We start from the raw sequence: 13,918 nt of genomic DNA, 5'->3' as shown, positions 1-13,918 counted from the left end.
CCAACATCAAAATTTCAAAAAAAAAGTGATTTTTTTTTTATATCTATGGATAAACGAGGCCTTAAAGTCCTATCAATGAATTTCTCCATTTAAACATAACCCTCAATAAAGTGACCAACGCGTTCCCCAAGTAAATACCTTTTCTGTTCCAATTTATGTGATATAATTTAAATTTTAAGAATCAAATAAAAAAAATTGGCCTTAATATATTCGTATTCCCTTTAACTATTTTAAATTTATTAATTTTTATGATTTATATATCTTTTATGTAATTTTTAAATATGTAAATTATTTTTCAAAAAGCTTAGAGTCGTATCACGTGAATTGGGATGGAGTTATCAATAAGAATTTTTGGGTTTTTGTCGTGTGGTCTTTCCTTTGTCCATTCGTTTCCACCACAATTCCTCTGCTTCCGGCAAGTGCTACAGTCTATAAATAAAATCGTTTCAACGTTCAATTAGTTTTTAAAAAAAAAAAAAAAGTGGTGTCAATTCCATGGATTTTCTCTGGCTAGCTCTTGCATTCTTTGCCCTATTTTTCCTTCTTCAAGAACTACAAAAAAAGTTCAGTAAGAAGAAGAAACTTAAACTTCCTCCAGGTCCAAGAGGTCTCCCACTTCTTGGAAATCTTCACATGGTTGGTGAAAATCTTCACCAAGATCTCCATAAAATAGCCAAAAAGCATGGTCCCATAATGTCCATGCATTTTGGTCTTGTTCCTGTCATTGTTGCTTCCTCTCCTTATGCTGCTGAACAATTCTTGAAAATCCATGATTTAATATTTTCCAGTAGACCCTCTAATGAAGTTTCAGAGGGCATTTTTTACAATAGGAGAAATTTGGTTTCGGCCAAATATGGTCCTTATTGGCGAAACATGCGAAAATTGTGCACTTTGCAATTGTTAAGCAATGCAAAGATCCTTGCTTTTCAGCCTATGAGGAAACAAGAACTTGGGATTCTTGTAAATTTCATCAAACAGGCAGCTAATGATCGCGATGTGATTGATCTTAGTGCAAAAGTTGCGTCTCTCAGTGCGAATATGTCGTGTTTGATGATATTTGGGAAGAAGTACATGGACGAAGATCTTGGCGAAAAGGGGTTCAAGAGTTTGATTCAAGATATACTGCATTTAGCAGCATTGCCAAATGTTGCTGAATTTTTCCCCTTTCTTCGTGTTCTTGATCTTCAGGGATTTAGTCGTCGTACGAAGGAATTAGCTAAGCTTTTTGATGAGTTCTTGGAGAGAGTTATCGACGAACATGTTTGTGAATCTGGTGCGGGGAAGCAAGCGAATGATATGGTGGATACACTGATGGGGATTATGCAATCTGGTGAAGCTGAATTTGAGTTTGATCGTCGACATGTCAAAGCTATTTTGTTGGTAATGTTTGTTCATTCTAATTGCGTATTTTTTTTTGTTTTAGTTCAAATGATTAGGAGGTCGTACAAGTTCTTTTCCACTTAAAAGGGTGGCAATAAATTGGCAATAGAGTAACAACCAACCAAAATTATGAATAGTTTCACACCCTCCACTGACATTGACAAGATATTTCTATTACTAATCCGTTAGAAAAAAGAAAGACAAACAGAGTTTCGCTTAATGAGAATTTTTTTTTTAACCACACAAATGATATGACATGTTTAAAATACTTGTTTGATTTATTTTTTTATTAAAATTTATGTCAAATTAAACTATGACAAACAAAGTAAAATGACGAAAGTATATTTTTAGAACTCCGTTTCTCCAGTTGGATTTCATGTTATGTTTTTTTTTTTTTTAAACTATCCCTTTCTCACAAGATACATATTTTTTCCTTTCATTTTAGGTGAAAGTGTTTTTTAGAATTTATGGATTTAAACATGTCATTAACTTATTTATTTTTTTAATTTTGAAATCATTTAATGAAGGATAAAATGAAAAATTTCAAGATTAAATTATTTTTAAATATAAAAATATATAAATTTTTTAGATGAATTATAAGAAATGTGTCACCAAAAAAAAAAAAATGCTCCCTCCATTTCATATTATGTGACATTATTTTCTTATTAATTGGTACCATAAAGAATGACACATTTCTATATTAGAAACAACTAACTTTATACTTCTCATTTTATCTTTAATAATAATAAAAAAAATTATAATCACACACATGTTATATTAGGTTCAGGCTACAAGTTTCAAAAGTTTTATAATCACACAAATGCTATGCATGTTTAAGATAACAAGTTTTAAAGATCTTCATTTCTTTTTAAAATTTTGTATCGATAAAAATATGTTACATAAACTGAAAGTGAGAAAGTAGATGGTTTATTTGCTATAGCAGGATAGATCTAGAGCATTGTCTACAGATTCATGTGAACTTGTTAGTTTTGGTTCAGGACTTGTATATGCATTAAGAAATTTACTGAATATTTTATAAATATTTGATTGTAAACTCGACTGTTTTATATATTAGCCTTGAGTTCTTTGTCGGATTTCATAAATTTTAAATTCTGAATTTATTTGTATTTGCTACTCCCTCCTGTAAAAAAAATAAGTGAATTTCTAGAAGCTTTTCTTTGGTCCAAAATAAATGAATCAATCAAAACCCAAAGAGGTTATAGTTATTTTTGTTCAAAGTTTACCCTCTCTTTAAAATGGGTTTTTCAACTCCCAGCGCTGACTTTCTAAAAGTTTGGCGAAAGTAAAAGGTAATATTGTCAAATGACTTTTTGATTAGTGTAATCAATACAAAGAAACTATTTTAAGAACTAAACTTAAGTTCGTATTTATTTACCCCCCTTAACAATATTAATTAAATACCCCCTTAACGGCGGACTCGATGAGAGTGTTGTTCACCACTCGAGTGATTGGTCCACGTCATTAAATATTTTTTTAATTATTTTTATTTATTTAATTTTCTCTTTCTTCTTCATCCCTTCTCCTTCTAACCCCCAACCCCCGCTCCTCTCCTTCTTCCCCCAATGCTGCTATCTTCTTCTTCTTCAACAACATTCACGTATGAGCAACACCCAACACCCAGAATCAACACCAAATTGAAATACATTCATTTCTTCAACACAATCCCAAACCAAAAAAAAAAAAAGGAAAAACTAATTGTATAAAATTAACAAAACTCCACCCATTCCCTAATTCATAGCACAATTCATCACTAACCCACCCTATTCTTCTTCCATGGATTAAATGTTGGAGAGAAATAAATTAATAAATTAACGACTATAAATATTATAATTTTGTATAAAATAAATTGGCACTGTCAAAGAATACCACGAAATAAAGTATACCAAGAATTTTCATTTTTGTGTTTTGCTGCTGCCCCCATCCCTCCGCCCCCACTCACCCCTCCTCTCCTTCTCCTTATTTTTCAGCTGTTGCTGCTGCCCCCATCTCCTTATTCCCCACAACAATTCAAGTGAGTTTTTTGCTTTGTGTGCTTTTTAACCGAAGATTGAAGCTTCAAAGGATGAAATTGTAACAAAAAAAGTGGAGAAATAAGTGATTTAGATAAGTGGGTATTGTTTAAATTGGGTTTGAACAACAAGCATATCTAGAAAAAGAATATCTACTCTCTTCAATTTATCGTTTAAAGCATATCTGCTCTCTTCAATTTATCTAGAAAAAGAAAGGAAAAAAATAAAAAGAAGAAGAAAGAAGATGCGGATTGAGAGCAGAAGCGAGAGGATAGAAAAGAAAGGGAAAAGAATAAGAAAGAAAAGAAAAAGGAAAAGAATAAGAAAGAAAAGAAAAAAGTTAATTTAAAATGGAAAATAAAATATAAAGAAAATCTTAATATATCATTAGAAGATGACATCCGGATTTTAGTATTTTTTTTTCATCCCACGCGCTTTTAAGATTGAGTACACTTTCTTTGCTTTCAGGTTTCTGTTTCAGTTGTTAGGGGGGTAAATCTCCCATTCCAAAACATGTCTTTTCTCTTAGTGTAATCAATTAACTATTTTTAGGGGTATGGATATTTTGGACGGCGGAGAGTAGCATGAGTGTCACCTTAATAAAAAGAATTGTCTCAAAATAATTATCATTTTACGAATTTAATATTAAATTATATAAGTATTTTTAACTATACGCTTAGAATTAAAAAAGTAGCCCTCTTTAGTATTATCCTCAAAAATATCTACTAATTATAAATAGAGATAGTTTATTAAACTCTAAATTTTATTTATTAATTTTTTAATGGATGTGATTTTTGCTAATGTGATACTTATTTTAGCAAAGGGTCTTAAAATTGTCCTTTTGGACTTGGATATTATTGCTTTCTGGATTTTAGTAGACACAATTGCGGCACGTGAATGGTCTGCTTGACAGGTTTCTGTTTCACTCTCCCCATCACATGATCAATGAATTTTTTGCAGAAGATGTCCAGTCTATTTTGAGCCCGTTTGGATTGGCTTATAAGTTGCTTATGTTGTATTTAATTTTACCATCCAAAGAAATATTTTGTATTTAAAATAAACCCAAAAAATTAATTGGGTCGGTTGGTTTAAAATCAGCACTTATAAGCAAAACAAATTATAAGCTGCTTTTTTTAAGCCCATCCAAACAGGCTCTTTGTCAATAATAGAGTCTCTAGTTCCTTCGTTGAGATTATTTTTATTACACTTCTCTTAGTGACGACATAAAGTTGCTTATCTCTTCAAGTGTAAAACCGAACTGAAAAATGTGCTTTTAAGATTTCTGTCTAAAGTTGCGCAAGGGGCCTAGTTTTAACCTTTATAAATGATGCCAATCAAGGTATTCAAAATAGGGTAAAACATAGACGCACACATATTCAATCCTTTAGGTAGCTCTCATGCATTATTTTAACTTGTTATAATAAGTAACAGACCAGTATTATTTTTAAAGTCAATAATCTCACATTTTATTGATAGTTATTACCTATAGTTATCCTTAAAAGTATTTCAATGTATAATTTTGTTGCACTGTCATTGCATAGAAATTGAGTTTAAGGTTTATCCATTGATAAATGTAAAAATAATTTGCACAATCAGATTACTCAAAAGGTAACCACATATAAACCTTATTATAAGGATTATTAACTGACCAATTCTAATTTTGTAGAGTTCTCCAATTGCTACATAGAAATAGGTGTAGTACAATTATATTTTTCCATATGTAATATGCCAGTGTGTTTTTCATTTGCTTCTTATCTTTGATTGTACAATGCAAACCTTGGGTTTTCCAATTTTAAGTAATATGTTATGAGTTCAATAGCTAAAGAATATACTGATATATGCAGGACTTGCTGATAGCATCTATGGATACTTCATCGACAACAATCGAATGGATTCTAACCGAACTTCTAAGGCACCCAAATGTGATGAAAAAGCTTCAAAATGAGTTGAAGCAAGTAGTTGGCAAAAACAGAATGGTGGAAGAATCAGACTTAGAAAGCTTGGAATATTTAGATATGGTCATAAAAGAAAGTAGTAGACTCCATCCTGTTGCACCCTTATTGCTTCCTCACGAGTCCATTGAGGATTGCACGGTTGATGGTTTTCACTTACCTAAAGGATCCCGAATTTTGATTAACGTTTGGGCAATTGGGAGAGATCCAGATACTTGGATTGAGCCTGAAATGTTCAAACCGGAGAGGTTTCAGGGGAGCAACATTGATCTTCGGGGAAGACATTTTCAGCTTTTACCGTTTGGCTCTGGCAGAAGAAGTTGCCCTGGTTTGCAATTAGGGCTCACCGTTGTTCGTTTGGTGGTCGCGCAATTGGTTCACTGCTTTGATTGGGAGATGCCGAATGGTATGAAGCCGAACGATATTGACATGACTGAGAAATTTGGTTTAGTAACGGCTAGAGCGCAACATCTTATGGCGATTCCTAATTATCGGTTGCATATGTAAAGTAAATGCAAATGTCAAAATATGTCTAAGAGTTGCATATTTGCCTCTGAATAAGACGAGGATTAGACAAAAAAGACTGGCAATTTGCATTATTTCCACTTATATGTTGAACGTATTTAAAAGAATTATGTAATATTATCTAAGTTTGAGTCATTGTGAATCGCATCAATGCTTTTTAGATGCATTTTCATTCGGAACATCCCCACATAAAAATTATTTCACAAGGGGGTCTATGTTTTTGTGGCCACTAAGTTGGATTCGCTATTTTCGAGCTAAGTCACGTACTCCCTCCGTCCCATATTACTTGGTTCGCTATTTTCGAGCCAAGTCACGTACTCCCTCCGTCCCATATTACTTGACCACTTTTCCTTTTGCACGTCCCTTAAGAAATCATAAATAAAAGATATATTTTACTACTTTACCCCTATCTCACTCCAATAAATAGGTTCTAATCAATATTGATTATTTTCAAGAACATTTAATACTAAGGGTAAGATGGAAAGATTTAATTAATTTTATCTTGATTTTGCAAATGAACAAGTAATTTTTAATCAGTTTGGTTTTGATTTTCGGTTTGGATCGGTTTTTTACCAAACCGAAAATCAAAACCAAACCGATTAAATAAACTGATATTTACTTGGGTTAGGTTTGATTTGGTTTTGAATTTTTAAAAACCGATAATATTTGGTTTGGTTTTAGTTTTACTAAAAGCAAACGAAGAAATAACCGAACCAAACCGACAAATTTTAAACATAATTTTTATAATGATGTATATACAATATATTAATTTTTATAAATAATTTTAAATAATTTATATATTTTTAAGAAAAATTTTATTTATCTCTAATAGGCTAATGAATTTTATACCTTAAGCCGATTTTCCAAGAGAAATCCATGAATTCAAACTCATTTATTAAAAAAAAAACAACTATACGAAATTTACCTAGATTTTCTTTTTGTATTTCTAATAAACTTTATTCACTTAATTAAATTTATAAATCCTAAGACATTTTCTCCATAATGCAAGAAACTATAGCTACCACAATAAAAGGGTAATAACAGACTATAAGTTGGAAAATGATAGAAAATTCTCTCCTAATTGTAGGAAAAAAACATGAAAGAGAGAAATACCGTTAGTTTTCTTAAAAACCAAAAAACGGACCCAAACGGAACCACACCGACTATAACCAAACCGATGGATATGTATTATATTTAGATTGGGTTGGTTTTGGTTTTAACCCAAAACCGACCCATGAACACCCCTCCGGTTAGGGCACACGGCATAGAGGATAAGTCATAAGGCGAGTCAGCACTGCTACCACCGGTGGCAGAACCATGATACCGGAGAAAGCGCTAGGTCCGGTGTAACTTTACAATAGCTTCAGACCAAGAACGCAACGGTACCGCCTTACGTGCCGTCGAGCGTTACTAAGTATTTACGGTGTTATTACGTTTAATGGTCCTTTTCATTACTCATTATTGCCATATATTTAAAGCTCATTATGAGTAGGGGCAGAATACAAGGAATATGCACCCCTAGCTCTTAGTATAAATAGAGATGGTCATTTTTCATTGTAGAGGACACGAGATACAAGCTAATATACTCAGTTCCTACACTTATTCTTTGCAAAATCTTTATTCTTATTGTATTCTTTGTTACGCTCCGGTGCCACGTCTGACCAGAACGAATAAGCCTTAGTTTGGAATTGACACCTGCAGTCTGGGCTTTCCCTTACTTCTTACTTTGTTTACGCATATTTATATTATTTCAATACGAATATCATTGTCTTACTGGTTACTTAGATCCACGTTTCTTTGACCACATCTATAAATTCAACTAAATCGTTTTACGGGTAAATAGTTTGGCGCCTACTGTGGGGCCGGGACAGTTGTGGTTGTCATTGTGACCATTATTTATTTTATGGAAAAGGGCCTAAAATACCCTCGAACTATTAGAATATGTATAAAAATACCCTCCATCCACCTTTGAGCCCCCAAATACCCCTGCCGTCCACCTATGGGGTCTAATATACCCCTGCCCTCCACCTACGGGGTCTAATATACACTTATTTCTAGCAGCCCCATTTTATTGAGGACGTGACAGCATTTAATTCATACTTCATACTTTTCTATCTATAGGGCTTCAGAATTAGATAAATGAAGTTAAGAAATAGAAATAATCTTATCAAACTAGAAAAAAGTTATAACTAAGAGATTAATGGAACCAAATTAGATTTTCGATGAGCTAAAGAGACAAAACCTCCATATCAGTGATTTTGACGATGTTGTTAAGAATAAAACTGCAGAACGTCAAAAATAGTAAATAACTATGGAAAAGAAAATAATTCACGAGTACAACGCATAGTGTAAAATATGTTACACTATGTAAAATATACTATATAATTTAATTAGTATAAAGAGGATTCATCTTGCCTTTAATATTCTATAGGTAAATTATAATTATATTAAAAAAGGTAATAGAATTACTTAAGAAATTATTGTGGTTATTTACCTTTGAAATCACATCATAGTGTAAAATATTTTTGTCCATTGACGGTGCACCAAACTTAAACTCTTTTTTTTTTGTTGCTAATTTTAACTATTTTTTCCCTTTCTTTTGGTTTTTGTTAAATTACTCTTCCTTTTAGAAGGTTATATGAGGTTTATTAGCTGGATGAGAATAACTGAGCGAACAGTGGCTACCACAATTTTTATTGTTTCCAGCAGAAATAAGTGATAATTTGATAAAATTGCTTCATTTTTAGCCTTATTTAATTTGGGGTGGGGCGGTTTTGCCGGGTAGGTGGGTTGGGATCCGGTCAACATAATTTAAAATTAATTAGATTAGTTAATTATATGGGGTAACCAATTAACTGTTGCCATGTCATAAATGAAATGGGGCTGTTAGAAATAAGGGTATATTAGACCCCGTAGGTGGAGGGCAGGGGTATATTAGACCCCATAGGTGGACGGTAGGGGTATTTGGGGGCTCAAAGGTGGATGAAGGTTATTTTGGTACCAATTCGAATAGTTAGAGGGTATTTTAGGCCCTTTTCCGTTTATTTTACTAACTTCGTTTGAGTTTCCTGTTTGCCTAAGTATCCATTTCAGGTATGACAGGAGTTAACGACAACACAAATAATGGAAACCAACGGGGTAACCTCCCACTGGTACTGAATGGACAACCCCTTGAAACTGTCTTGCAGCCACCGCACGTGGAAAATCAAACAACAGAAGGAGAACATGACCTCAACACCGGAGCAGACGGTGACCCTACCGATGAAACTATGCCGGAAACCATCCAGATTCTGAGAGGGCAACACTATGGAACGATGGCAAGCGGGAACCAGCTGAAGAACTCGTTAAAGCCCTCACGGCATACCGGGAGGGGGACGTCGCTCCCACCGGGTACGCCAAAGAATCGCCGCCAATTTGAACACCACTGATGGAAGTAGGCAAACTGTGGGAAGAAATGGAGATGCTTCCGGAAACGAATCTGCTCCCGATGATCCTTTCCAGATTGAAGTCAAGCGGTTCATGAGGAAGATCACCGGGAAGATGGACCAAACTACCAAAGAGGCCAAAAAGAACGCGAAGGAGTTTCAGAAGCGCCTCAGTCAAATTCCCGAGGTACCTCCGGTCATCGAAGGGCCCGATTCAAAGAAATACAGTCGGCGGGCATACACACCCGAGGCGGCTCCGAATTCACCATGCTTGCTGACACTTTTATTAAAGCTCATGCTGGAGCAAAAAAGGTGAAAACCAGAAAGGCGGATATCTTCCGTATCGCTCAGGGAGAGTCGGAACGTCTCAGGGATTTTGTTACCCGGTTCCAAAAGGAACGTATGTTGCTACCTGCCGTACCGGACAAGTGGGTTGCGCAAGCTTTTACCAAGGGTTTGAACCCTTTAAGTTCGGATGCTTCCCAAAGGCTCAAGGAAAGCCTCTTGGAATTTCAAGCTACAACTTGGGAGGACATGCATAACCGGTATGAATCCAAGATCCGGGTGGAAGATGAGTTGCTGGGGGATCCCTCCTCAGTTTCCCCTGTGAAGGTGGACAAAGGTTTCGGACCAGACTGAAACTCCTCAAATAATTGTTTCCAACCGTACCCACCACCAGAAGCTGCCAGTGGTGGATCCGGTTATCAATAGTTGGATAAGCCTGGGGGAAGCAAAAAATATAACTCTGGGAAGAACGAACGGGGGCTGCTGCCTAAGAACAACCAGTCCGGGTTTCCTCTGAAGGCGACGGAGCATCCCAAACTCTCGGATTACAGTTTCATCATTAGCGAACCTCAAATGGTTGACGTTCTGAAAACCCATCCGTCATCATGCCCTCCTAGGCCGTTGCGATCTGACCTAAACTCGAGAGATCAGACGCTCTGGTGCGAGTTCCACGGAACCCATGGGCACAAAACCACCGATTGTAGACAACTCCGGGAGGAGGTGGCCAACATGCTTGCCTGGGGACATCTTCGGGAGTACCTGAGCGAGAGAGGAAGGAATAATTATGGTAGAGCCAATCCCGCCGAAGAGATGGACGCGCCAAATGCTCCCCCGCACGTCATTAATATTATTTTCGGAGGAGCTATGATCGCTGGAACCAGCTTCATAACATCAAGAAAGATGAAGAATTTGGTAACTCGAGAAAAGAGAACTCGGGAACTTCCAGATGATGATACAATTACTTTCTCCGACGAAGTCGCAGTAGGTGTCACCTTACCCCATAATGATGCTCTTGTCATCACCGTACTCATCGAAAGCTGCCAAGTCAAGAGGGTCATGGTAGATCCGGGGAGTTTTGCTAATATCCTTCGCTGGAAGGTGGTGGAAGAAATGGTACTTCTTGAGAAAATGATCTATCGGGCCAGACGCTTTCCGGGTTCAATATGGCCAGTGAGATCACCAAGGGCGAGATTGACCTGCCCGTGAAAGCTGGCGGGGTCACAAAGTTGACAAAGCTTTATGTGATTGATAGTGACAACGCTATTTTCGGGAGGCCCTGGCTCTACGATATGAAAGTTGTCCCTTCGACGCTTCATTTACTGCTAAATTTCCTACTCCGGACGGGATCAGGCAGATTCGGGGGGAGCAGTCGGCAAGGGATATGTTCATCATAGAGGAGCCCGCAGCAGTGGAAAGACCAAGAAAACCTGCCTTATAGCAATTACAGAGCCCGGGTCCTGCATCGGATGCAGATCAACAATCGCCAACGGATAGCAAAAATGATGTGAGGCCCGAGAAGGTTGAAGATGATTATGGGGTTCTAAGGTATTTCCAGCTCCCGGACGATTCAGCTGCTACCAAATCCATAGCCGAGGAGCTGGACCAAATAACATTACATCCAGAACTTTCGGAATGAAAGGTATACCTGGGCACAAGGTTAACCCCGGAGCTCAGGGAGACAATACTTGCTTACTTAAGAGATAACAACGATGGTTTTGCTTGGTCCCATAAGGATATGACAGGTATTCCATCTGACGTATCAACTCACAAGCTCGGACTAGATCTCAGCTTTCGGCCGGTGCGCTAAAAGAAGCGTCCCATAGCGGAAGTCTACAACAGGTTTGTTAAAGAAGAGGTAGCTCTCCTTACGGGAAGTCAAATACCCGGACTGGCTCGTAAATATGGTTGTAGTACCGAAAGGGTAATAAATTTAGGATGTGTATAGAATTTAAAGATCTGAATAAAACATACCCGAAGGATTCATTTTACGTTGCCGAGTATCGATCAAATGATTGAAGCTATGGCCGGACATAAGGTAATGAGTTTTCTCGACGCGTACTCCGGGTATAACCAGATAAGGATGCACCCGGAGGATTAAGAGAAAGCTTCCTTCATAACTAATTTTTGTACATACTGTTATAACGTAATGCCTTTCGGGTAAAAGAATGCTTGAGCCACCTATCAGAGGCTCGTGAATAAAATGTTTGAGCAACTAATAGGTACAACCATGGAAGTCTATATAGACGATATGTTAGTTAAAAGTCTCCGTGTCGAGGACCATATTAGCCATCTACAGGAAACATTTGCTATCTTGAGGTAATACAATATGAAGTTGAACCCTGAGAAGAGTTCATTCGGAGTCGGTTCAGGTAAATTCTTGGGTTTCCTTGTCTCTCAAAGGGGAAGTGAGATAAACTCGGAGAAGATAACGGCCATCGAAGATATTCCGGACACTCTGGAAGACGTAAAGGCGGTACAATGGCTGACTGGTTGAGTAGTTGCCCTCAGTAGGTTCATATCGTGGTCTTTGGAAAAGTGCCACAAATTCTTTTCACAGCTCAAAAAGAAGAATGATTTTAAATGGACACAGGAGTTCAGCAAGCACTTCGGGCCCTCAAATCGTATTTGTCCTCACCTCCGCTGATGTCCAAACCAAAGGATAGAGAACTTTTACTAGTCTACCTGGCAGTCTCGGAGGTAGTGGTAAGTGCTGTACTGATACGGGAGGATCAAGGTACGCAATTTCCTATTTACTGCGTGAGTCGAGTCATGTCAAGGGTCGAAACTCGGTACTCTCTCTTAGAAAGGTTGGCTTTCACCTTGATAATGGCCTCATGTAAGCTTCGGCCTTATTTCTAATGCCACCCAATTACCGTAGTGACCACCTTCCCTTTAAGAAACGTGCTCCACAAGCCCGAACTTACAGGGCGATTGGCAAAGTGGGCGGTCGAGTTGAGCGAATTTGATATTGAGTATAGGCCTCGCACTGCGATCAAGTCCCAAGTCTTGGCGGACTTTGTGGAGGATTTCAGTCCGGGTGTGGCCCCCCAGGCTCAGAAGGAAGCTTCTCTAGTTCAGAGGGCTGCATCTAGAGTTTGGACACTCTACACGGATAGGGCGTCCAATGTAAAAGGCACGGGGCTGGGGGTTGTACTCCGTACCCCCACAGGAGATGTTCTGAGGCAAGCAATTAATAGAGTGTCTTTAACTAACAATGAAGCGGAGTATGAAGCTTTGATTGCAGGTCTTGACCTAGCCGGGGAACTCAGAGCGGAAGTCATTGAGACAAAGTGCGACTCCCTTCTAGTGGTAAATCAAATGCATGGAGTGTTCGAAGCCAAAGATGAGCGTATGATGAAGTACTTGGAGAAGGTTTTAAGGTTGCTGGCTCGGTTTCAAGAATGGGCAGTGGTACATGTTCCCAGAGAGAAGAATATGAAAGCTGATGCTTTGGCCATTTTAGGCTCGTCCACAGAGTTAACGGGCCCAAACTCAGAATCCGTGGTCCAGCTACTTCACTCGGCTTTGGATCAATCAGGATATGATGAAGTCAATTCCACAAGCCTCGTTTGGGATTGGCGGCATGAGTTCTTGGACTACCTTAATCATGGAAAGCTACAGGACTCAAAGGCTTCTCGAGCTGTGAGAACCAAGGCGGCCCGATACTGTGTCGTTGGTGGCCTACTTCACCGCAGATGTTTTTTCGGCCCGATGGCAAGATGCATAGGACCTGAGGAGTCGGATTGCGTCATGCGGGAGGTTTAAGAATGCATATGTGGTAATCATTCTGGTATGAAGTCGCTCGCAAAGAGGTTACTCTGGGCTGGGTATTACTGGCCTCGAATGGAGGAGGATGCCAATGCGTTCGTTATGAAGTGTGATAAGTTCCAGAGTTACGCACAAATGTTGCATCAACGAGGTGAAGAGCTTTATCCGGTTATCTCACCGTGGCCATTTATGAAATTAGGTATGGATATAGTAGGGCCATTACCGGCGGGACTTGGTCAGGTACGGTTCGTGTTGATGGTAACAAATTATTTCTCTAAATGGGTCAAGGCAGCAGCATGCAAAAAGATCCGAGAGAAGGAAGCGATCGATTTCATTTGGAATCATATAATTTGCCGGTTCGGGATCCCAAAGGAAGTCACTTATGAAAACGGTCCGCAGTTCGTTGGAGCCAAGATCACAAACTTTCTCAAAGAATTGAACATCAAAAGGAATACTTTTTCTCCTTATCATCCCAGCGGTAACGGCTAGGCGGAGTCAACAAACAAGACGGTTATCCAAAATTTGAAGAAGATGCAAAGGGAGCGTGGCCATC

The 13,918-nt window shown here is 37.9% G+C and overlaps 2 protein-coding genes across 2 annotated transcripts; both read left to right on the top strand.

The window, feature by feature from the left end:
* Positions 1 to 350: 350 nt before the first annotated feature.
* On the top strand, positions 351 to 6,022 carry LOC132059433 (cytochrome P450 71AU50-like). Its single transcript, XM_059452061.1, has 2 exons — positions 351 to 1,380; positions 5,255 to 6,022. Exons 1-2 carry the CDS (start codon positions 496 to 498, stop codon positions 5,867 to 5,869), a joined length of 1,500 nt encoding a protein of 499 aa, XP_059308044.1. The 5' UTR covers positions 351 to 495; the 3' UTR covers positions 5,870 to 6,022.
* Positions 6,023 to 10,170: 4,148 nt separating this feature from the next.
* Positions 10,171 to 10,803, top strand: LOC132061171 (uncharacterized). The gene has a single exon (XM_059454028.1). It carries the CDS (start codon positions 10,171 to 10,173, stop codon positions 10,801 to 10,803), a length of 633 nt encoding a protein of 210 aa, XP_059310011.1.
* Positions 10,804 to 13,918: the final 3,115 nt, after the last annotated feature.

The sequence above is a fragment of the Lycium ferocissimum genome, chromosome 6 (genome assembly GCF_029784015.1).
Source record: "Lycium ferocissimum isolate CSIRO_LF1 chromosome 6, AGI_CSIRO_Lferr_CH_V1, whole genome shotgun sequence".
Lineage (NCBI taxonomy): Eukaryota > Viridiplantae > Streptophyta > Magnoliopsida > Solanales > Solanaceae > Lycium > Lycium ferocissimum.
Note: the sequence above shows the minus strand (reverse complement) of the source record. Positions and strands in the feature narration are given on the sequence as shown.